Source organism: Marmota flaviventris, chromosome 1 (genome assembly GCF_047511675.1).
Source record: "Marmota flaviventris isolate mMarFla1 chromosome 1, mMarFla1.hap1, whole genome shotgun sequence".
In the NCBI taxonomy this organism is placed as follows: Eukaryota; Metazoa; Chordata; class Mammalia; order Rodentia; family Sciuridae; genus Marmota; species Marmota flaviventris.
Genome location: NC_092498.1, coordinates 15,105,965 through 15,131,786, shown reverse-complemented (window position 1 = coordinate 15,131,786; position 25,822 = coordinate 15,105,965). Strand labels below are relative to the sequence as shown.

At 47.4% G+C, this 25,822-nt stretch overlaps 1 protein-coding gene across 1 annotated transcript in view; it reads left to right on the top strand.

Annotated features, from left to right (window-relative positions):
• The window catches only part of Tbxas1 (thromboxane A synthase 1), a 154,775-nt gene that overhangs the window by 101,457 nt on the left and 27,496 nt on the right, over window positions 1-25,822 (top strand). Inside the window, exon 9 of the mRNA XM_027952143.2 lies at window positions 2,274-2,585. Within this exon, the coding sequence (XP_027807944.2) occupies window positions 2,274-2,585 (312 nt within the window). The remainder of the gene's footprint in view (window positions 1-2,273; window positions 2,586-25,822) is intronic.

Genomic DNA, 25,822 nt, shown 5'->3' with positions numbered 1-25,822 from the left:
GGTCAGGGCGGAATGAAGAGGCCGACTCTTGCTGACCCTTGGCCGTTTTCTCAGCCATTAGTCTGAGCCGGATGCCAAAGAAGCAGAGGGTTCGCTTTCTTGGCCCCAACATGTGCGACACCCACAGCCTTAGCCCTGAGCTCTGCTAGGCTCTCATCAGACACCTCGAAGGTCACAAAGCGGGGATGCCTTCTGCTCTAAATAACTTGCAGTTGTTATCAAACCCGGCTCACCCTTCCTCAAAGGGTCTTTATGGCTTTACATTTGCGTTGGTGGAATTATTTATTGCATATCTAATATGGGCCCAGCTCAGAACTAGGCACGCATGGGGGCTGGGCGGAGGGGCCTGCCCTGGGGATGCTTATAACCGTATGGAGCAGAAAAGGCGACCACACAGGAAATCACAACAATCTGAATAGTGGAATTACATTTTTTTTAAAAGATGGCATTACATGCTAATATGTGGGGCATAGATTATTCATGCAATAGAAATTCAGAAGCCAATGAACTGAGAAAAGGCTGCAACTAGCAAAGTACTTTGAAATTAAAATATTTTCCTGGTAGGGGGTTCTGATACTCTTCTTTTGCTGTTTTAATTCCATAAACTTCAGAAAGGAACATCATCTTGGTTGTCATTCATCACATTAAAGGGCATTTCAAAGAAGAGATGCACCAGGCATACACTTTGTTAATGCTCAAGCAATATGTAAACACTCCTATAGTTAAAATTAGTGTCCTAAAAATATAAAGAATATGCAAATTACTGATAAGAAAGGTAGGGGAAATGGTAAGAAAGCTCTAACCACTTAAATGGGGGTGAGGATTTACTGAGAACAAAAGGGATGGATAGGAAGCAGAAAGCTAGGTCCAGAGGCTTTGAAGACATGCTCCATCCGTCAGCTCCATCCCCTGTCCCCCAGTTCTGTTGACTTTCTACCATGAGAAAAAACTTCTGACTACCCAGAGGAGCTCTAAATTGCGCATGAGTGAGCAACTGAGCTTGGGCTCTGGTTTAAATCCATAAGAAGCTTTCTTGTGCTCTTATCAGAAAAACAACCAACAGTTCAAACATATCAGAGTAAAAAGTAAATGCTCCCCTGGTTTCCCACCTCCTCCAGCTTACTAGGAACTGTTAAGTGTGGACATTGCTAAATGTTTTCCATGTGGAGATGAATACACACAATTACACATATTGTGTACTTATTGTTTTTACAGAAATTAGATTCCACGCATACTGCTCCCCAAAGTTTTTTTGTTTTGTTTGCTTAACAAAGTGACTCCACACCTTTCCATACCAGCCCAGATAGAATAGAATGGCCTCAACTGAAATGGATAAAGGAAATGTAGTGTATAAACCCCATGGAATACTATTTAGTCATAAAAAATAATGAAATCAGGCTAGGGTTGTGGCTCAGCAGTAGAGTGCTCGCCTTGCATGGACAAGATCCTGGGTTCAATGCTCAGCACCACATAAAAATAAATAAGTGAAATAAAGGTATTGTGCCAACTAAAAAATAAATGTTAAAAAAAAAATGAAATCATGTCATTTGCTGCAACATAGATGGGAACCGGAGGCCATTATGGTATGTGAAATAAGCCAGACACAGAAAGACAAATGCAGCATGTCCTCTGTCACATGTGGAAACTAATAATAAAGTGGATTTTTTTTTTCATAGAAGTAGAAAGTAGAATCGTGTCATTAGAAGCTGAGAAGGATGTGAGGGAAGGAGAGGGCTAGAGGGCTATTGAATAATGGTACCAAATCCTATTAGATTAAAGGATTAAGTCCCAGTGTTCTGTAGCACAGTAGGGTGACTATAGTTTACAGCAGCTTATTTCACATTTTGTAAAGAAATAAAAATGAGTTTGAAAGTTCCCAGCACAAAGAAATGATAAATATTTAAGGAGATGGAAATGCTAAGTATTCTGATTTGACCATCACACATTAAATACATTAATCACACTATACTCCATAAATATGTGCCAGGGATGCGCCCGAGGCCTAGTGCGTGCCAGTGCGCTCTGTGCCACTGAGCCCCACCTCAGCCAGCCTGTCTTGTTGACCATCAGCGTCACAGTCTGCCCGCTGCTGCCCAAGTCTAGGGAACAATGAGGTGGTCTCCAGGTCCTGGCCATCTCAGATACCCCAGTGACAAGGATCCTGTTCCTACGGAGCTCTTCAAAGGTTAGGCCATGTGTCTCCTTCCTCTGTCCCCCAAGAAACCTCCTTCTGTGACTCTAAGGTCACAATGTGCATTTTGCTCTGTCCTTAGAGGCGGAGAGACTTCCTCCAAGCGGTGCTGGACGCCCGGCACTCTGCGTGCTCCGTGGGCCTGGACAACTTTGACTTTGCCAAGGAGGTCCCCTCCTCTGGCAAGGGCACAGCGGACCCCTCCCAGCAGCAGCCCAGAGCCTTGTCCACGCCTTTGACCGTGGATGAGATCGTGGGTCAGGCCGTGCTCTTCCTCATCGCGGGCTATGAGATGGTCGCCAACACACTGTCCTTCGCCACCTACCTGCTGGCCACCCACCCCGACTGCCAGAAGAGGCTTCTGAGCGAGGTGGACCTCTTCAAGGAGAAACATGTGAGTACAGGTGGGGTCCAGGGTGATGTCCACAGGTGACCAATTTTGTGCTCCTGGAAGTGAAACTTGTTTGACTAACTTGCTAATCTCACACCCTAAGTTCATGAGATGAAATCAGGCCACTGCTGGCCTTCTCCATCTCTCTGGTCCAGTGAGTAAAATAGAGGGGTCAGAAAAACAGAGGGGAAAAAAGACAGATGGTGCGGGTACCTTCACTGTCTGGGACTGCCCACAAACTGGCCAGGGAACCTGCAAAGTCCCAGGAAGCTGTGGGCGTCCAAGGGCAGCAGCTGGGAAGGAGGTGTGGCTTCCCAACACTGACTGTGAAGTGGCCACGCTGGGGGAGACAGGTGTGAGCCAGAAAAGGCGCTGGACTGCAGGGCAGGAGTGGACACAGGACAGGCCCAGCTGAAGCAGGACTGGAGACCAGCTGAGCTGAGGGCCACAGGCAGAGGGAGGTGGAGGTGGCTGGTGAGGTGGGTCTGGGCCTCTGGGTGTTCCTCCAGATCAGGCCCTTCTCAGCCAACTTGCTTGGTTGGTGAGCCAGGCTACTTTCACCTCGTGTGTCTTCTGAATGCTTGTGTGTGCATGTGTGCACGTGTGGCTTCGACCTGTGAGTTGTTAAATAGAATCATTTAAAAAATCTGTGCTTTCAAATAGCATCCTTTCTATTACATTCTGATGTCATTATTATTACCCTCGCAATTTCGGAAGGTAGCTTGTTCTCTTATTGGAATCATTAGAAAAAAATTTTTTTTGTGTATAGTAAGCTAAAAACTAATTCCAGGAAAATTTCATTTCTCTATCCTCCTGGGGAGGCAAAGGCAAAGTTTGTCTTTCTTCTCCACTAGCAGCTTTTAAACATTTGAAAACTGAGTCACTGTGTGATTAATTCTCTCAATTTGGGGTTCAACATGAGCTTATGGTCCACTTCAAGTTCTGTGTTGTTATGGCAACTGCCAAGCCAGGTCTCCCAGTCCCCTGCTTATACAATTGATCTTTTGAGCCTAGATGCAAGAGTTTATATTTGTTCTTATTACTGTTCAAGTCAGTCAAAATAATTTTGAATCTTGATTCTGCCATCTGTCATATTAGCAGTTCCTCCAGCTTTGTGTCATCTGAGACTTGCTAAGCATGTCTCCTATTTCATCTAAGTCATTGATTTAAATGTTGAACAGGACAGGGCTCCCTCCAGATTGACATTGATCCATTAATCAATATTCTTCGGGCATGCAGTCTCAACAAGCTGCGAATCCAAACAACCCTAGCACCTCTCTCATCCTGTTTTATAGGTACTTATTTAATATTTGGTTTAAATTGAGGAGGGGGTGGAGGGACCAAAGATGATTGGAGCACACTGGAGCAAGAGAAACCAGGGCAGCTGAAGGCTTCCCTATAGGTACCTTTAGTTGCAGGTAACAGAACCCCAACTCAAACTGATCTTAACAAAAACACAAACAAACTCACAAATTTATATTTATGAATGCAAATAATCACACAGCTCAGGGATAGATGTTGCTTCAGGAAAATCTCTATCCAGGCCTCAAAATATGTGCTCAGGCTCCAGTATCTTCTGCCCAGTTCCTGGGCTGTGTGTCCTTATGGTGGGCCCCATTTTGGGTCATGCTGTCCTCTGGAAGCCCCCAGGAAGCCTGCCAGGAATGTCTGTGACCACATACTTCCTTATCCTCCCCAGTGAAGAGGGTCTGTGGCCTCAAATTCCCAACAAGAGTCAGGAAGGGCACTCTGATGGGAATGCTAAGGTCACTGCCCATTCTGGACCCCATTTTCATGGTCAGGGAATGAGGGTCCCAATGGCCTCATGCCAATCAGACCCCAGCCCCAGGTCAGGTCTACTCAGGTCATTTGGCTGAGAACTTGGGAGAATGACTTCCTGAAGAATGCCTAAGGCGCTATCCCAGGAAGGCATCAGCAGGAGGTTCAGCCCCAAGTCCCAAATAAACCAGGAGGAGGTGCCCAGCAACATGTAGACCCGACAGAGGCTTGGAGAGGGGGCTGAGCTCTGAGAGGTAGAAGTCCTGATGGGCACCTTGAGGGAACTTAAAGGCTGATTGATAAACAATTCAGTTGTATCTATTAAACGATATCTCCCTTCCATATTAAACCCTCCAGGGCAATAAAAGACAGCAAAAATTGATTCTAGAATATGGCATCATTTGGAAAGCTACAGAGCCCTAGGAACCTGCCTATCACATAAGCTAAGACCCTGTCAGGCCTGGGTGTAGTAATATCCGGGACACAGGGTGAGCTTCCATCTAAAGCCCTCACGCACACAGGATACCTCTGTCGTGGCCTGAACTGACCATGACCTTGAGGAGAGCCACCCTGGCCTCTGTCAATCTCCCAGTCTTGGATCAGGCCTTCTTTCCCGGGGCCATCTCGCACGGGTTGTGCCAAATAGCCCAAGGCACTGAAGAGATTACCTGGGTAAATAAACTAATTACAGCAGAGAAAGGTTTTCAAACTTGAGTGCATGCAAAATCATTTGATAAGACAGTATAAAACACATATTTTAGGGCCCTGGATTCAGAGGTTCTGATTCCCTAAGTCTGGGCTGGGGCTTGGGAACATGTATTTTTAATAAACATCCTCAGGTGGGGACACTGGTTCCACTTGGAGAATGTAATCTTGGACTCTTAGGGCCCAGATCCCTCTTCCAAGAAAAAAATAGCATCCAATGCCCTGCCCCAGCCTCACAACCCCACTCTGTAGATCATATTCTTTCCTCAGGCAATGTTTGGGATGGTCTTTGACAAATGAGAATAACTAGTTGTTGTCTTTTAAAAAATAAATTTGGTAGTCACAATAGCATTGCTTTGTGTGGCCTTGCTCAGGATACTCACTCGATTAAATTTGTAAGTTTTCTTTCTTTCTCTCTTGTTTTATTTTTTTTTTTTTTACCATAATCAGAGCTCTGTTAATATGGGCCATCTGTCAGGACAGGGAAATGCAGATTAGATGTTCACACATTAGCTATTTTCCTGAAAATATTCCTGAAAATTTGCATGTAAAGTATGACTTGTTATAATTTTCCTGCTGGTTTCCATTCAACAAATATTTCTTGAGTGCCAGTTAATGCCAGCTCCTGGGGCTCAGGACCCTCCCTCACACCATTTTTTGCTAGAGTAGAGAGCACCCCCAGAGGCCCCTGTGCCGCCTTTCCTGGGGTTTGTCCATGAGGTCCCTGGATTCCAGCTGGAGTTCACTGGAGCTGCTTCCCCTGAGCCATGTCCTTCTACCAATGTCCTTTGAGCATCTGAGGGGAACCCTGTCCCTCCAAAGAAAAGAGTGGGTATGTGCATTGAAACTCCTTCCATGAGCGGTGACAGAAAGTGGCCCAGACTTCTCAGCCCCCAGAGCTACAAACTCCAGAGGGGCAGGGCTGCTTTCAGAAACCGCTGGATGCAGCAGCTCTAATCCCACTCCCCAGCGGCTCTCTCCACATCTCTCACCTTCACTTGCTCCTTCACCCTCTGGGACGGTCCCTCTAGTCATCTCTAGATGGCTGAGTGACTAGTACTTTGCACCATGTGAACTCAGTGAGGTACAAACATGAAACCATGTGGTGTTTTCGCCAATTCTTTTTTTTAAACATGCTTTCCTTTCCCGTTTCCGGACACCTGGGGCAGATCTCAAAGGTGCCTGTCACTTTGAGGCATTAAAAAGTCCAGACCCATCTGGTTCCGATTAAAACTTCAGTCTCAGATGCAGCTCAACACTCTGCTGTGCCTTCCACCCAGGCCTACCCGTGGCCCGAGGAAGCCACCCGGGAAGGGGTGGGGTCTGCTCTTCCTCCTGCCTTCTTCCTGCTGCACCTGCTGGACCTCCTTCTTCTCCAGGGCTTGGGTGTCACAAGAGATCCCAAGTCCTACCCTCCGGGGCTGCTGTCTGCACCTTCTTTGAGGAGCAGATGCAAGAGTGGTTCAGAGGGCTCTTGGGGGAGCCCCCACAACACAGTTCCCTGACCGGGGAGACCAGCTCCAGTGGCCAGCTCCCATTCACAGTTTTGGTGCTACAGTCTCCTTGTGGCAATCAGCCAATGATCTCATTGGCAAGAAGGCTTGAGCCTCGATGCCTCCTGTAGCATCCACAGGACCCACGGAAAGCACACTTCCTACCACACCAGCAGTGGTCGCTCCCCCTGCCAGCCCCTCCCTCCACCCTGACATCTCTTTCCAATTACCTGTCCTCTCCTCAAACAGGTAGAGAGGGCGAATCAGCAATTCTGCTGCGTTGTGCAGATGACCAAGGAGAACAGAAGGCCAGGCCCAGGGGCTGCCTTCATCTCCATAGTCATGCATAGACTCCGTGGTTCCCAGATTAGAGCCTCTCATTTTCCAGTTTCTTGTCATGCAGTCATGTTCCTTCTGAACTTCGAAACACCAGCTTTCCAAATTCAGGGGCCTAAGTCCAACAGTGCCTGGGACAGTCTCTCTTGTGTACTTCTTGTACATGATGCGGCCACTCCATACTACCTGGGGTGCAGAGCCAGTCAATCCTTCCTAATGGTTAAAGACAAGGCTGGCAGTTTGCCTGGTTGCACACTGAACCATCCAGAAGTGAAGATGTCAGCCATGAAGGTCGGTAACTCGGATGATATATTTTCAGCAGAACCAAACCCTGGCACAAGAAGGACACCTTAGGTGCTTCCTTCACTATTGGGGAAAATCTTACACATGTGTTTTGGCCCACATCTTCTGTCTAGCAACATCCCATCTCTTACCAGCTACTTTGACCCAAATGACCTTGATTGCCTTTCTCCTTTCAAGGGATGGACTTCTGTTCCAGTGTATAACACAGTTATAACCACTTGATAAATCATGCATCTAGGCTGCTTCTTCCTAGGAAACATAAATTTTCTTCCACTTCATCTGATTTAGGAATTTTGTATAGCCTCCCCTACACTTGTCCCACCATCAAAAATCAATTTAGGGCTGGGCATGGTGGTGCACACCTGTAATTCCATCGGCTTGGGAGGCTGAGGCACAAGGATCATGAGTTCAAAGCCAGCCTCAGCAACCTAGTGAAGCCCTAAGCAACTCAGCAAAACCCTGTCTCTAAATAAAATAGAAAAAAGGGCTGCGGATGTGGCTTAGTGGTGAAGCACCCCTGGGTTCAACCCTGGTATCAAAAACAAAACAAAACAACAACAAAAAAAAAACCCATCAATTTAGAAACTTCTTGGTCCATTTCCATTACTACAACAAAATACTTGAGACAAGGTATTTTATTCTAGACCAGGTATGTCTATTTTTTAATTTTTAAAGAATAGACATTTATTTTGCTCAGAGTTCATGGAGGCTGGGAAGCCCAAGAGCATGCTGCCAGCATCTGATCTGTTGGCATCTGACAAGGGCATCCTTGCTGCATCATAACATGGCAGAAGCCACCACATCATGAGACACAACAAGCACGCCAGCTCACCCAGGTCTCCTTCTCTTACAGTGCCACCAATGACATCATAGGAACCCTACCCTCATTACCTCTTCTAAACCTCCCTACCTCCCAATGGCCCTACTTTCAAATCCCTCAGCATATGACTACAGGATTAAGTTTCTACCCCTGAGTTCTGGGGACAATCAAACCATACAATTCCCTTTCTCAAGTCATTCAATCTTTTTTTTTTTTTTTAAAAAGCTATTTTTTAATGCCTTTATTTATTTATTTATTTATTTTTATGTGGTGCTAAGGATTGAACCCAGTGCCTCACATATGCTAGATAAGTGCTCTACCACTGAGCCACACCCCCAGCTCTCAAGTCACCCCATCTTGAGGACACTCTCTTGTCCCCTTGTTGTCCTACTCATGTTGAAGAGGAGGCACTTCCATTAAATTCAATAGTGAAGGAGCAGAGAAGGGTTTATGTATTTGTACCCCTTACCAAATTAAAAAAAAAAAAAACACCAATTTTCTAATAAGACCTTGTTGTTTGGATGCTTCATTTTGTCTTCTAATATATAATTTTAAAAAGGATGGGGGGAACAATCTGTTCCCACATCAATAATTTTTGTTATAGCTTTAGCAATTTGTGTTGAAATTATTGACTTTTGATCTGGCTAAACCATTCTCTTTTCTTCTCTTTGGTGCTGGACTGTGCCAGCCAAAATTTACGACCCATTTTCCTTCTGCTTAATTGTTGATATAAATCTACTGCATAGAACCCAGTTGTAAATTTATCACAAACTGGATTGGATTGATATACAGTCTCTCTTTAGGATAATTTGAACACAGTTATGCCTCAGAAGGAAGGCCAGATTCTTAAAACATCTCTTGAATAGCTGTTGTGTCCTTATTATAAATATCTAATTAAAATACAACATACTCTTCTTTTTTCTCTTAAGGGTAAAGGGACATTCCAAGCTGGTTATTTCAGCTGATTGTCTCACACTGACAGTAAGAGCAAGGTTAGGAATTTGTTCTCGAAGCAGCCAGAGGATCTCAAAGGGAAAAAAGCATATTCCATGGCTACAAAAATTTATGTATATAACCATTTTACCCTCAACCAGCTATTTCATTAATATATGTCCTTTGTCACAGGGGGAAGGGTTCAGAGAAAAAAATATGTGAATAGCTCAACATAAATTCATGCTCACTATGGAGAAAATTGTGTCCCAGTTGGGATCCTTCCCAGGGTCAATCTTCACATAAGCAGTAAGACACAGTCAACTTTGAGATCAAGTGAAAAGCTGGAAATGGGTTTTCCCCATTGGGAAGGTCCCCTCCCCTTTGCCCAGGTCTGCAGGGGAGTCACTGGAAGTGAACTCAGGTGTTCCCCACCAGCTCAAACCCAGCCACACAGGCCTTAGTGGCTCTTCAGAATCCCTCCCTTTCCTTCAGATGCCACATCTATGAAATAGACACAAAGCCACAAGGCAGAAAGAGAGAGGTAGGAACAAAGAACAACTTGCAGCCCTAATGTCCAACTACAACACAAAGAACCGGGGCAGTAACAGTGCAGAGCAGGCAACAGCCTGTAGCACAGCCACCAGTTGGAGCATCTCAGACTTCATCGTGGGTAGGGATCCCCTAGGGATATTGTTAAAAACTGCAGAATCTGATTTGCAGGGTCTGGGGTGGAGCCTGAGCATCTGCATTCCTAACAGCTCCCAGCCCACACTGAGGAACAATTCTGAACCCTAAAGCCTGCCTCTATCTTTTTTTTTTTCTGCCTCTATCTTTACTATGATGTCTGAACTAGTATTTATCCCGAATGACAGAGGGGCCACTGGTCTGCAATGGTTTACCTTTTGTGAATACATTTGAAAGGCTTCAAGAGAGTTCCAATGAATTTGATGACACTTTCTTTATTGAGTGGGAGATAAAGTGATGGAGGAATTAATCTAACAGACTTTAGAAGTATATAAATCTTTCTAAATTAATCCTAAAATCTTGCTTCCTTAAATAACTTCTCCATGGCAGGAAGTCAGAAGGTGCTTCTGAGTTGATTTAAAGTCATTTTCAAAGCAGGTGACATAGGCACCCAGAGGTTTCTCTCTGGGTACTTGTGTAGACTGGGGACCTGTCACAATGGACACATACCCACCAGGCCAACCTCTTAGTCAGGGAATTTCATCTAGCCCAAAACTCCCCCAAGGACTTCCTAGTGTACCCAGGAGCTTTGGACCCCTGGGAGAGGCATGGTAAAGTCTTGTGGCCAAAAGGCACTTCCCCTGACACCATCTCTCTGTGGGCCTCCATCAAGATCTGCACTATTTTCACTTTAGGAGTAAGAGCTGTGAGGTTGGGTGGGGCTTGGAAATCTATCCGACTTGCCCATTTCCTGTTCTTTTTGGAAGCGTCTGACAGGCATCCTGACGAGTACCAGGGCAGGGCAGTGCACAGCCTGAGAAGAAAGGTGTCTCTGGGTCCGTGCCTGGAACTCTATCTTGGAAGTTGTGGTTTGTGGCCCCTGCTGCCAAAGCACTAGGTAGGTCCCAGAAGGAGGACAGGATAGAAGGCACTACTGAGACCCGTCACTCAACAACTCAAGAGTCCCCAAAGCAGAGTGACCAGTCAGGCAACAGAGAAATTATTATTATACAAACAGAAGGGTCTTTCTCTTCTTGGGGACATTTGTGGGAAGGTAGGCTGTGCCACATTGGGCTATGAATGGGCTCCATCTCCGTACCCAGGGCTCTAAGCGCCTCCATTCCCTCTTCCTTTTTCTTATTTTCATTCTAGTTCTTCTTCCCAGATCCAGGGAGACCCAGAATGTCCCCTGCTCCACCTCCTGGCTCACTGCCCACTCGGGAGCCCTGGATGGCCCAGAGGCCTGTAGTCACACACAGCAAGGTGCCAAGGCAAGAGGCAGATAGAGGGGCAAGAAGGACTCACAAGTGGTTTTTCTGGCCACCTGTAGCAGTTTTAGCAGTTGAAGCTCCAAATGCCCCCTATCCATAAAGTCCCTGCAGAGCAGAGGGAGAGGTGACCCGCAACGAGATGTTCCTCCTGGGAATGGGCCACACCAATCAGCATGGATGTAGGGCTCCTCATGTGGCAACTGAGAGTATCTTATATTCCATATCTGGGTCTCTGGAGGGACCAACATTTGCTAAGTGAATAAGCTGGTGGGTGGTTTCCAGCAATCTAGAGAAGCAAGAATTGAAAGCCACCCTGGGCTGCTACCTCCACAGGTGAGGCTCAGTGCTCTGTATGTCCATCTACTTGGCATTGAGGTAATAGGTGACAGAATGGCTCATTTATTTAACTGTTGAGCACACTATGGGCTCTTAGCACATCAGAAGAATGGGTTTTATTTCCAACAATTAGCTTTTGAAATAAAAGAATAAACACACACTTTTTTGTTTTGACTTCCCTGTATACTACTGACCAAAGCCACTTTTAGGGAGCAGGAACTTTGAAATGATGTCATCTGGTAAGAATTTAAAGACCTCTGGTCTCTACATAAACCTTCTCTCTCCACCCATCATTAGGCTGAAAATGTCACCTTTAGGAGGATCTTTGGGAGCAGGGAGCCACTTTGGCCCCCTGCTGGGCCTCCTGGTCGACTCCAGAGCCCAGAATAGTGCCTGGCACATAGTGGGCTGGTGAGAAATAGGCTGAGAGAGAAGGTGGAATGAATGCAGTTCTCCCTTCTCTAACTGGAGGCTGAGCACAGTTTAGGGGGGGACAGGCAGGGGGCACACTGGGTGAAATATGTAGGTTCCTGCTTCCAGGGAGGAAGGAGTTGACCAGGTCAGAGGGGCCACTGCTGAGGGAGATGGAGGCAGGCTGAAGGGCCATGCCAGGTGGTCCCCACAGCCCAACAGTTGGACCCTACAGGGTTCCCATGGATACCACAGACCCATGAGTTAACACCTACCATGTGTCAAGGCAAGAAAGGCAGGGAATCAGGACCCTTAGTTCCCAGGGGACTTAGGGGCCACCTAAGGCAGCTGCCCACTCAGGACAGACGTCTAAGAGATCTCACGGCTGGGCTTGAATGCTCCAGGAACAAGGAGCTCACTACCTACCACCCCCACCCCTGCTGCCTGCCTGTCTACAGCCTTGGGGTCCATGGTGTTGGGGAGTTGTCTAGAAGTCTGAAAACTCTCGGTGTCTGCCCAGGGCTCCTCCATGCTCGTGCTAGCCACTGGGCATCTCAGAGCTGAGGAGGGAAGGTGGGGAATGAGTAGAGAATTAGGGAGCTTTCCAAGAAGCATCCACTCGAGGCCCAGACTTTCCGGGAGGCCAGTTTTGCCCCAGGACTGTGGGCAGAACGATGTTTTGTTTCGTGGTTTGGGCTTTTTTTTTTTAAGATGAAGTTTTATGACTGAACACAGAATGTGTGAAAATCTCAATTCCATAAGCCTGTTAGTCCAGGCAGAGGAACATTCCACATCAGAAAGCAGGTTGGACTCCCTTGTGAATTGCCACACGTAAGGTTTATGAAGTTAGGCATTTAGAAATCTGTCTTTAAAATTTAAATATTTAGATTGGGTCCCTAGGACACAAGAGGCAATGCCCGTTTCTCGCCCACTTGACTTGATTTTTCCCCCCCTTCTTTTTGGTAGCACGAGTTGTTTTTCAAAGCCTCATTCCTTGAACATTCCCGATAGGAAGAATGTAATTAAACTCCACTGGCCTCCCCTGCTGGGACCAAACGGGGGCCAGAGCTGTAGGGAGCACTCGACAGACACCCTGCAAACAGAGTTCTTGGTATGAAGATGAGAAGAGGACCAGCTTCCCCGGCTGTCAGCTAGAAGGGCAAGAAAGCCACCCTGACTCTTTTTGCAGTGGGCCCCTCTCTGAGACATTATAATTAGTAATTTGGGACAGGAAAGAGGACAAATTCCTCACCCCCGTAGCTCTAGGCAAGAACTTCAACTTGAAGAGTAATTGGCTCAAGTGGCTGACAAACGGAGAGGGGGTTCTTTACAGTCAAAACCTTTTAATGAATATTGCAAAGCTAGAGATCCTGAACCCCTGTTAAGTCACTGCATTTGGGATCCCGGGGCTGGTGCTGTGCTGAGACCCAGCTGGTACCAAAGCAGAGAGGGTTGTGTGTAAGAGATGGGCTCCCAACCACACGCTACCAAACCTAGACTTGACCACAGGACAGGCCCCCTGAGCAGGAGGGAGCCCTGAGACCGGCACTGGCCACAGCCTGAGCGCATAGGGCACCAAGCTGTCACTCACAGGCAGTACTTCATGGGTACTGACATAATCACTTTGTTCCTTAGTTCTCCTGTCTTTAAGATGGGGATAGTAACACTATGTAGCTCATGGGGTTGTTGAGATAAAGCGAGTTCACACACTTCCTAGGTTTGGAACAGTACTGACATTACATCCGGGTTAGTCCTGTCATCCCCCCGCCCCATGCCTCGGTTTCCTTGTCTGTAAGCAGAAGGGATTGGACTAGCTCTCTACTGTTGAGGGTGATGGCAGGCCCTAAGCCAAACACTTTACATACGTGTGAACTTGATCCTTGCAATAACGTTATGAAGTAGGACCAATCGCCAATCCCACTTCACTGGTGGGGAAAGAGATCTACAGAGGAACAGAACCAAGAGGAGAGAGAGAGGGGTTTATTTTAAGGATTCAGCTATTGTGATTGTGGGGCTGAAAGTCTGAAATCTGTGGGGCAGGATGGCAGTTTGGAAACTCAGGCAGGAGCTGATGCTATAGTCCTGAGACAGAATTTCTCCTGCTGGAAACCTCAGCTTTTGCTCTTAAGGCCCCCAACTGGTTGGATGAGGCCCACCCACCTTACGGAGGGTAATCTCCTTTACTGAGAATGTAGGTGTTAGCTACACCAGCAGGACACCTTCGCTGCAACACAGAGGATCATGTTTGATTTAATGTCTGGATGCTGTAGCCTAATGAGGTTGACGTGAAGGCTCCGCTCAAGAGGGGCTTGGGGAAGATGGATAACTTGAGAAGATGAGGGATGCATCAGGAAGGGCATGTGAGACTTGGCACATGCCTGTCCATCACAGTACCGAGTCTGTTCTTCTCATCACTGTCTCTAGTGGGGCGGGATCCTCAGCACCGTAGTACTCCTGTCCACCGGCCGGGCAATCGTGGCTCTATGGTTCCATAAAGGGGAGCTTCAGGGCCACCTGCTGATGGGGCAGCTTGGAACTGGGTTTGCACCATGCTTTTGCAGGACCAGGGAAATACCAACTGCCCTGCCTGCCTGCCTCAAGGGCACGCACCCCCTCACCAGTCACCTTCACCAGCGCCATCTTGGACCTGTCACCCTCGTTCTCCACCCCAGGGATAAGGTTTCCTGGAAGGTCCTGGTTTTGCCACAACCTGTCCTCATTCCATGTCCTCATTTCATCGTCCATCCTGTGAGTCTGAGAATTCTTTCTTGGTGGCCCTCACCTCATAGTGTAGAATGAATTGTACACAGGTAACTGCTCCCCTGGCGGAGAGGAGGTTTCTCCCTAGAAGTTTCTAGGTCCCTGGATGCTCAATCCACTTGGCAAGGACATTCCTGAAATGGAGACTTGATTTGTGAATGATCTCGTCCCATTCGTTGTAGAAGGTTCTGTGGCCACCCCAGGCTTTCTCTTTGGGTTCTGCCCCCACTGGCCCTTTTCCCTAGCTGCACTTCCTTGGAGTTGGTTTTCACTATGTGCACTGTTAAAGGACATTCAACAAGCATCTGGACATCTGTCTTGCAGCCCACTTGCCATCTGGACCCTCTCTCTGCCCACTGCTGGGCTGCCCCTGTTTAGTCAGCTATTTCACCGCTGTGACTAAAGGACCTGACCAGAACAACCACAGGGGAGGAAGAGTTTATTTGGGGTCTCATGGTTCAGAGGTCTCAGTCCATAGACAGCAGGCTCCGTTCCTCAGAGCTCCAGGTGTGGCAGGACATCATGGCAGGAGAGTGTGGCAGAGGGAAGCAGCTCACGTGTTGATCAGCAAGCAGAGAGAAAGGTCTCCACTTGCCAGTTACAAATATATACCCAAAGCCACGCCCCCAATGCCCACCACCTCCAGCCACACCTGCCACTTCAGTTGCCACTCCCTATAGTTGGTTTTCACTAGGTGAATTAATCCCCTATCAGGGGATTAATTCACTGATTGGGTTAAGACTCTCACAACCCAATCATTTCTCCTCTGAACCGTCTTGCCTTGTCTCACACGTGAGCTTTTGGGGAACACCTCATTTCCAAACCATAATAGCTCCAGTTCTGAGATCTGTAGGAGATCAGGTGGATTCTGTCACCAGCCAGCCTGCCCTTGCCTGCCACCAAAGGCCATTTTCATCTATCTCGGAGAGTCCTGGGAGTCCTGGCTGGCAGGGGAGGACCAGCCTGGCATCTTGAGACTGTGCAGGTGCCCCCCACCTTTCCTCCCAGAAGGAAACAAGACCTCCAACCCTCACAGAGGCCCCTGATTCTTTTACTGCAGCAAGATGGGCCTGCTTTACACAGAGCTTCAACATGGGGTTATGGGGCTGTCCCAGGCTGTCCCTAGACACAATCTGACTTCAGATAACTAGAGATGCTATGACAGTTCCAAATCCTCTATACACCTTCTGCTCATGTCACCAGCCAGGCCAAGGTCACCTGCAAATCAAGGCCTAAGAGCCAGGTATTTCCACAAACATCCTCAAGAACTTTAAAAATAGCAATGCTTGGGATCCACCCCTGGAGATTTCTGATGTGGTTGGTCTGAAGTGCCGTCTGGGCTTCTCAAAAGCCCCTGGGGAGGGCTGGGGTTGTGGCTCGGTGGTAGAGCACTTGCCTAGCATGTGTGAGGCACTGGGTTCAATTCTCAGCACCACATAGAAATAAATAAAAAATAAAGGTCCATTGACAACAAAAAAAATATTTTTTAAAAAAGCCCCTGGGGATTCTAGGGCACAACCCACGTGAAGACCCATTGCCTCCGTGCCATGAGGAATCAATGCCAACTTCACTTTAGCAGTGACAGCTCTGACTTGTAAATGCTCAGCTGGAACTGCTGTTTGCTTCTAGTAAAGTCCCTCAGAGGTTATCAGGAAGTAGCGGGCTCTCTGTCTTCATGCTGTGGCCACATCCAGCCTGAGAGTCAAGAAACCAAATCCCTGGCAAGACCCATGAGATGGTACTCTGGCAGCATTTGGTTAACGAGCCAGTTTGAAAGCATCTCATAGATTTATCAACCCACCCCGAGAGGTCATCTAGGACTGTGAGCAGCAATTTCTCCATCTTACCAACAAGGCCACTGAAGCCCGAGGACATCCCACCAAAGACCCACACCTTGGCTCAGAATTAAGGCAAGGTGTTTTTTGCTGTGGAGTGGTAGGGTGAGCAGTATTCATTCTCTCTCTCTCTCTCTCTCTCTCTCTCTCTTCCAACCTTTCACCCGTCTTTGAAAATCTCATTTGATTATTCTCCAGTCTGGCTGCAAATTAGAAATTTGTAGACCAGAAAAATACTAATGACAGTGATCGCCACCCCCATAATAGTAAATATTTATGGGGCACCATAATTATTCATAATATTTTTTATGTGTTAAATAAATCTGACCTTACTGTAAAGGACTAGGCCCTGTTAACCAAGAATCCTAGAAAAAAATTAAAGTCTCCTAGAAGTATCTCCCATATTGCAGGAACCATTTGGTAATTTTGTTTCTAGACTTCATTCACTGTGGTCTCTCGAACAATTTCAGGGGTACTATCCATCTTTCCAATTCTCTGTAACCAGGGGCCAATTGTAGTCCTCTAGTATCTGTGCTAAGGCATGCTATGGAAATACCTTGTTTCTCACCTGTTTTTATCAAGGAGTGACCCTTTGGGATCAAGTATTCAATATTGAATAATATTGATAATAATGATGGAGGCCTGGTGTGTATTTCAGTGGTAGAATGATGAGGCCCTGGGTTGGCTCCTAGCACCATCAAAAATAATGATGGTGGTGGTGGTGGTGATGATGAGGATGACTATATATTAAGTGGGCTTTAAGTAACTTTGAGAATATAATGAACACATGCTATGTCCTTGGGGCTGAGCCAGACAATTCTAGCAACCAGTTCTGTATTATCCCCCACTTTTATAGATTAAAATGAAATTGAGACTCAGAGATGGAGTGTCTAGGCCAACTTCGAGGCAAAGCATGAATCTGAACCCAGATCTACTAATGCCAGATCTTGGGAATGACCACTAGCTCTGTGGTAGATTGTTCCATGAAAGTGGATGATTGTCCAAAGTGGACAGCACATAGATCTTCAGCTTTAGGCAACTAAGCAATCCTAGTAAGTCAAGATGCATCTGTCCTTACCATGAAAAATTTAATTTACATCAGTAGCCAATAAACAGATCAAATATAAAAATACATAGCAAAAACAGAAAAAACCCTAAGCCAAGAAGTACCTTGTTTCTTTTACTTAACATTTGACCAACTTCCATTCTCCTTGTCAGCCCTTGGGTGCCTTAAAATAAATTTGTATCCATGCTTCCATGTAACATTGTTTTTTTGCCTATGTAAAATCTACCATATCAAGAATTCCTCTATTCTTCCTGTCCCTGGAGTTTCGACAGACACTTTCTTCCCTCAGGAATAATTTATATGTCAAACCTGTCATTTATCACTGTATCTTGTAGCATTTTCTCCCTGTCCCTCAAAATTTACCTAAAGTCCACTTAATAAAGTCTGTGGGTGTCTTTCTCGGGCTTCATGAGATTTCTGGTGTTACAGGCTATAATCTAGCAAAACAAATCCTTCCCGTGGCTGGCATCTAAACACTATCCTGTTACATCTACTTACTTTTCTTTTCCAAAGTTAAGGCCGATTACTGCAGGAGGCATCACCCATGTCTCCCAATCTTTTCTCTGTATCAAATACCAAAGGCTTTGGAGATGAGGGGCAGGTTTCTTCTGATCAGTTCATTCATTGGCATGTGAAATAGCTGAAGTGGGAAGTGGTCCATGGGTCCACTTGGAAATGCACTTCTAGAAACCAGCACCTCCCCATGGTCCATGTCCCAGCAGCAGACAGTGTCTCCGTGGCTGGGAGAGCTGGTGACAGCAGCCAATTGGCATTGATCTTCTGTGGTCATTTCACAGAGTTGGATGCCACCCACTTAAGGAGTTTCCCATCACAGGGCATCCTTCCCCTCTGCCTTCCCCTCCTCCTGCCTCCCACTCCCTCCTCTTCTCCTCTACTTCTTCTCACAGACAGGAGGACACTTCTGCTTGCTGACCCCTAGACACTCCAACTGTAGGCACCAGGAATGTGGGGTCCTCTTTGTCCTCACATCCAGACACATCCAGTAGGTTCTCGATATTGATTGAATAACTGAATATTGAAATTAAAGAAACTTAGAGATCATTTGATGTGGTGCCTTCATTCTGTAGATGAGGAAACTGGGGCAGAGGATGTTGGGAGAGGCCCGGTTGGGGTTGGTATGGCTTCCAGCTCCCAGGCCCATGCTCATCTCTCGGCGTATCTGAGGACCTCAGCAACTTCTCTTACAAGGCTGGGTGGAGACAATAGTGCCCTTTCCTCTGCCCATCCACCTCTGTAGCAGGGTGTGTCTGCACTTGTAAGGGGCCCAGTGGTGCAGCCCCTAAGCGCCCCAGGGGGACTACTCCCCCAGCAGCTCTAGTTTCTGTTGCACATGAAGGTTCCCAGTCACCTGCACAGGCCTCCCTGCCTCCTTCCCAGAGTGTCACCAACAGCCTGTTTTCCAAGCCTGGCCTGGCTTGCTTCAGAGATTCCTTGAGGCCATCTGGCTTCCTGTCCTTCTCAAGGCTCTGCTTCCCTGCCAGTTTGGGGCTGTCACATGCCCTTAGCAAGGTTGACCCCTCCCTTCCAGAACAGACATGGGCATTTCTTCCCACCTGCAGTATTCAATTTTTTTAAAAAATTATAAAAGCTAAAACAAAGATGCCGGGTGTGTACCAGGAGCCTTCAGGAGGATGACAGCCATCAGTGAGAAGATCAAGCAAACCTTCCTAAGGCTAGCCGGTGGCGTGCGCTTGTGGGTGCTCTGAATTTTAAATCAGCCAACTGGTGGCCATCACTGTGCACAGAGAGGGAAACGGCAGAGAGGGCTTTGTGCCCTGTGTGTGTGATTCCCAAGAAACAGGATGGCACGGAGATTAGAGAAGGAATCATTCCCCCCCTGTGTGTCCATGACGCCCTCCTGCACGCGGCTCGGGGGCTCCTGGCAGGAGGTGCCATCTCCCCTGGATCACAGGGCCACTCTCTGTTCTTATTCCACTCCAGGCGGCATTTCTCTGGAAAGTCATTAAAATGGAGGGAGGGCAATCACTGGCCACTCCCAGGGATTGTTCCTGAGGATTTTAAACAGACCATAAGTAATTCAGTGAGTCACTCACGAAGGGCCTGCTGCTGTACGTCCCGGGCAGCCGCATTCAGACAGAGCCAAAGGTGAGCTGCAGCTGCCGAAATGTAGAGCAAAACTCTTATCAGAAGATGTCATTTTTTTCCTAAATGTCATATATACAATTTTTATTGGAGCGTGATGACAGAGAGTGAATAACTTAACATAAATTTGCATAATACAATACAGCTGTTAATTTATGATCATATTAAGACACAAAGTTTTGTAGTTTGAGGCGTTTAAAAGTCTTAATCTTCTGAAACTTTCCCTCCTGTTCGCTGTTTATTACTGACTTAGGGTTGCCAGATAAAATATAGGCATCTGGTTAAATTTGAATTTCAGATAAACAATGGCTAATTTTTTAGTATACCTCATGCAATATTTGGGATATACAAAAATTAGTCATAGTCTGTCTGAAATTCACATTTCCTGACCCTTTGCTGGCAGGACACGGGGACTGTCATGCAGAGAAGGCACTGAGTGCTGGGACCTTGTATCCGCGTGCTGTGGGGAGGCTGGCTCTCCTCGGACACTCACAGAGTCCAGGGGATGGACCACAGAGGTGCTGACTCAAAGGGGGAGACTGAGGCAGGCAGCGCACCTGGGCTTTCCCGGTGGCACCCCATGTGTGACAGCTTTGTTTTCAAACTTTTCTGACTACAATTTCATCATACGAAATGTAATTTATAGTTCAGTCCGGAACATGCAGAACTGTGTCATTGAAATGAGAGTCTGATGAAAGGGTGTGCAGCCCCGTTTTCTCTTCTGTTCTCTGCCATCTTTTCTAATCCTGGTCTTGACCCTCTGAATTGGATTCACAGACTTCCTACAGGATCACAGCCCCATTTTGAAAAGCACTGGGTTAGAGCATCACAATTCCAGAAAGTGAATGAGATTTTTTTTTAAATCCACTTTAAAAAGGAGGAAATGAATCAATTAAGAGACTCTCCAAGTCCGTTTTTGCTCATTTCTGACCAAACAAGGAATAAAACTTAGGTCTCCCAACTCCCGAGCCTGAGTTTTTGGTTTCACTACTCTTTCTAGAATCCACTTTCCTGGTCTTCAAGTTATTATACACAGTCTGCGGTCCACTTTCGCCTTATTCTACACCATCATGTGACTCGTGGCTATTTTCTTATCACCTCTTTTTCTTCTCAAATTTCTAAGCTTTGTATCACTCCTGGTCTGAACTGGCTGCCCTGTTGCTTTTGGCATCCACCTGACTTAAGTCAACATGTAAACTCATTCATGGGGTTCTTACCCTTTAATGTTTAGCATCTTACTGCTAAAATCTTGTCTCACTCTTTCCATGCTCAGGAGATCTTGGCCCTGAAAGTTCCATGTGCTCTAACCGGGATTAGCACCAGCGGGTAACAAAAGAAAAACACAGTAACTATTATTTGCTACTATTTGTCCTCCCTACTCTATGAAGTAGGCAGGGTATCTACTCAAAGTATTTCCTTTTAGAGTTAAATAAACAGAAGTTCAGACAGGTTAAGTGCTTCTCCCTAGTCACACAGCAAATCCAGAATCTCAGTCATCTTGCTCCAACCCTTGGCTCTGTCATCAGGACACGAGTTGCTAAGCTGAGGTGATGGCAAACAAGTAAACAGGAAGGGGAGGAAAAAAAAAAAAAAAACAGCAAAGCAAGAGATGTGCATGTATGTTGTGTTTTTCTCACCTACTCAAGTCTAGATTTTCAAACCACATACAGAACTCCAGAATTTTGCCATCGCTCAGTTACCATGCTCTGGGTTTTCTCTGTGGGGTACCTGCACCACACACTCTTTATCCCAGACAAATCTCAAAGAAATCCTTGTTTGCAGAGAATCTTTGTCCATTCCTCCTCCTGTGACTGTCCCATGGGTCATCTTGGGTGGCAGAATCCAAATCCAGAGTTCCTTCCAATTTTTTTATTAGTTCACTGATCAATTTACAGGGAGAAATGGATTTGGCCCCCTCCTTCCATCCCATGGGAAACACTTTGCATTTGGTTCCTCTTGGCCCAGCAGCTACTACTATACCAGCTGCCAGCAGACCCCACAGGGCTGGGCACAGAGAAGCCAGGAGCGGCCCCCAGAGTGCTCACAGCAAGACTCACTACAGCGTTCCCCAGGCCTCACAGCCCCTGCACTAGTTTTACCTTTCCCCACCCTCTGCTGGGGTGGGTTGATGGCTAGGGGCACAGACTCCAAGGGCCAATCCTTTACTCAAAGCTGGGCTGGACCCTGACAATACATATTCTCCCTGGGCCTCAGGTCCCCACCTGCTGAAAGCAGGTAATAATGGCATCTGCCCATAAGTGAAGGGCTGATGCCGTGGGCTGACGTATAGAAAGTACCCGGCAGAGCAGGCACCTACATTGTTTCTTGTTTTGCTGCTAGAAGATCGGACAATCCTCCAGACCTCCCTGTCATTCCCATTTTACAGCCATCTCCAAAACATCTCTCTCCTGCCCTGCCCGCAAGCCTCTGTCCCCCAGGGCCTCCGTGTTCCACACCTTTGGTGACCAGGGTCCCCCCTGCCACTCAGGGTTGTGCCCTCCTTTTCTCTAAGAACTTTTTCTAGGCCTCCTACTCCCCGAGCCAAACTCACATTGTTGACATCCCATCTTCACAGAAAACTCACAAAATAATGATCAAATGGCCAGGATCTGAGAACCAGGAAGGATTCCAGAGCTAATCAGTGGATCCCAGCAACAAGGCCCAAATGTCCTTTCCTAGGTCTCTCCTGGGAATGGGTCAGCCCATCGCACAGGGAATGAGGGCTTCAGCTCTTCTTCAGGGAGCCGCATTGCACACGGCTGGGCCCGACCACTGTCCTTCCATTGGCCTGCTTCCCCACGGCTCCCACCCATGGCTTCAAACTCATCTCCGAAGTTGAAGTCTCTACCCTCTGGTGTCTGCAACTTGTCTCCATATCACAAGATTTCACGTCTCCTACCTCTCCTTGTCCCCCTCCAGCTGTGCCCCTCTGGAGGGTGCCCTACTCAGAACACAGCAGACCTCATGTGGGATGAGGGTGTCAGGTGGAGCTTGGCACTGCTTCCATGATGTTAATTTCCAAAGGCCAGGGTAGCCCTATCATAACTCATTATCAGATTATCACCCCAGGAATCACCGAGATTATCTCAATTATTGTGACCCTGCACAATGACCAGCCCTATAAATTTATAAAACACTGGTTAAAAAGGAATGTTCCTTTCTCTGGTTCCCCAAATTAACTCTTCCAAGTATTCTGGGGTTTGGTGAACACTTCTCAATTTAGCCTCCCCACAACTTTTCTTCAAAACCCTTAGTACTTGTGACTTCACATGCATTGATTGGAAAGTCCATCTCCTCCACTCACCTAAAAGCCCCATGTAGGGAAGGACCCACCCAAGGAGGGACCCACCCAAGCATCCCAGTGCTCAGTACACTATCTGGGCCATCACAGGCGCCCTGATGATGTGGGGGGGCACCCCAATAGATGGTAGTCCCACTTCCTTTCATCCAGTCCCTTCCCACTGTGAGCTGGACAACTGGGGGTCCTAACCTGAGGTGTCAGCTGGATGACTGACCTTTCAGGAACCTTCTCCCAGCACAGCCTCAGGACAGGGTCTAGCATTCAGTGAGGAGAGAGGGAGAGAGAGAGAGAGAGAGAGAGAGAGCAAGCGAGCGCAAATCAAAGAGGTGATCAGGCCCACCAGAGAAGCGGTCCATCCAGGCAGGCTGGTCTGAGCAGAGAAACCCCATGGATGGATATGGGAACCATGCAAGTCTTTAATTGTAGAAGTAGTGAGTACCCATTGAGCTACTTCCTGCATAGGCATTGATCCTAATGCTATCAGAGAGCCACGCTTTGTACTCATCACAACTTTATGAAGCAGGACTAGGGTGTGACACTAAAGCTGCACAAGTTGGCTAAGGCCACATCACAGGTCAGTGATGATACAAATGTGGGCAGTGTGACTGCTGTGTGCTTCTAACTACTATGCAGTATTGGCTCCCAAGGTGGGAATTTGAAGTAGCATGCAGGATGCAGCCCTGGATGCATTCTCAGGCTGACTGTAAGAGCTAGACTTGGTATAATACAGAAGCTGTGGGCTTAGGAGCTTAAAGATACAGCTGTGGGCCAACACCCAGCTGGGGTCTCTAGTGGGCCTTCTCAACCTTGGCTGTACTCTCGAGTCACCTTGGGGAGCTTAATGCCTACAGAGTATGTCATTGGTCTGAAGGGTGACCTGGGCCTCCGGGTATTCACAAGCTCCCTGATGACTCCACAGGCACATTCAAGGTTGGGAACCACTAGGAACTGAAATACAGAAGGAAGCTGCTCTTTTGTACCTACCAGAGCTCAGGGGCTGGGAAACCCAGAGCTGGAGTCTTGTTCCTACTTCCTAATCAAGGCTGGAAGTTCAGGTTCACACACACTGAAGGAGAGGCCAGGATGGGCCAGGCCAGAGCAAACGTGTACCAGCTGAGACTGCCCAGGACCACCTGGCAATTTTGTTTGACTGTGCTTTGCTCTTTTCAACTTGCCTGCCAATAATTCTGATAGGAATGCCTAGGAATGAAGTGCAGGTCCAGTCGCACCCCGTGTTCCCAGTTTTATTCGCCATAAAACCTAAAACAGTCACCTAATTAGAAAACACATGTTTGGTTACAACAGATTTCTCCCACTAAGACTACTCAGCAGAAAGAAAAGTAATTCCCCAGGATGTTAAGAGCTTTCTGAAATTAGTTCCAGACGTTTTTGCCTTCGATCTATAGGATCCTGGCCCTAGTTTTAATTTACTTTAAAATATATACATATATTGAGATTCTAAGGAATCTGGGAGTCATTAAGATTAGAGCAGGTTGACCCGGTCACCCTGATCTTGGCCTGAGAGACCTTGGGGGTCACAGGGATATCCCAGAGGGCAGTGACACCTCTATGAAGGAATGGCGTTTTCCTATTGACAGATTACCAGTTTCACAAAATTTAACTCCCAAACTAGAAATCCAACCCTCCCTGCCATTAGCATACTTTTGGGGGAAAGGAGTCTCTTTTCCTAGCTAATTGAAGAAAAAAAAATTACAGCATCCTATGGATTGGGCCAAAGTGGGCAGACGTCAAAATAACCAGACGGGGGCTGTCCAACCCACAGGGCCTGTTCCAGCAGCATGGCGGGGGATGGGGTCAGAAAGAGGCAGCCCACAAGCTGAGCACAGCGGCAGAGGTTTGGATTTGCTTCTTAAAGTTGAATTAATTGCCCAAATATAAAAAACAGGAGAATTCTACAAAAAATCTAGATTCCAGCTTTTTTTGGAAACAATGGAAGCTCAGGCCACCAAACCACCCCACAGCAGCCATCTGCCAAGCAAGCGCCTCCAACCCGGTCAAAGCCCAGGCACCGTGGCCCTTCCCCATCACACCCCTGCCCCTGGGCCCACCGACTCGGGGCCACAGTGCCCACCAGGCTCCATGGGCCTGGGGTTTGCATCACCATCTGAGCTCTATGCCCTTGGCTCTCTGCCTGGCCCCAGACTCCTTGTTTTGCATTTTGACTCCCAGGGACCCCTCCTCTGCTGCTTCTCCTGCCAACCTTCCCATACTACAGACCAGTCACCTCCACTTGCCTCAGCTGCCTGGACCTACAAAGCTTCTTTGTACCCTCAGCCTGGGTCGTGCCGACTTGTAGGATGTGTGTGGTGCTGCCTTTTTCTGTCTTTCTTATTTATTTATTGGTACTGGGGATTGAACTCAGGGCCACTCGATCACTGAGCCACATCCCCAGCCCTATTTTGCATTTTATTTAGAGACAGGGTCTTACCGAGTTGCTTAATGCCTTGCTTTTACTGAGTCTGGCTTTGAATTCAGCCTCCTGAGCCACAGGGATGACAGGGGGTGTGGTGTTTTCTTGGTCATGATCCACAAGGCATTCTGCCCTAGTGGCACCATTAACCACCTGCCATTAACTCCAGACCCCAACCTCCAGCACACGAACCTGAAGTCCAGGCCAGAGGGCAGAAGGCTCAGTAGACAAAAGTTAACTGGCATTCTGTGTGGCAGGAGCAGGGATGCCCTTGGTCAAGGGCATTGTGGTTGGCCCTATGCAAGCCTCCCTGCTGGCCTGGCTGGCCGTGCAGAGAGGTGGGTTTGCCCAGGCAGGGAGACCACCAAAGCCAGCCCAGAAGGAGAGCACTCAAGGAAGGAGACGGCATATTCTAGGGTGAAGGAACTCTTAGAGGACACTGGTGTCCCTCTCCTGCTCTCTTTAGCCCCATGTCCTCTGGCCCTGCTTTTAGCAGGAGTGAAGAGAGCCGTGTACACCACTATCTTTGTATACCTTCCAAATAGACTTGTGAGTCTGGCCAGGTCCTCAAGAGTGACCTGTTGGCCCCAGGGCAGTCTCTGGGCTCCTGTTCCTCATCTGAGAAGACAGTGCCAGCTGGGGTCAGAGAAAG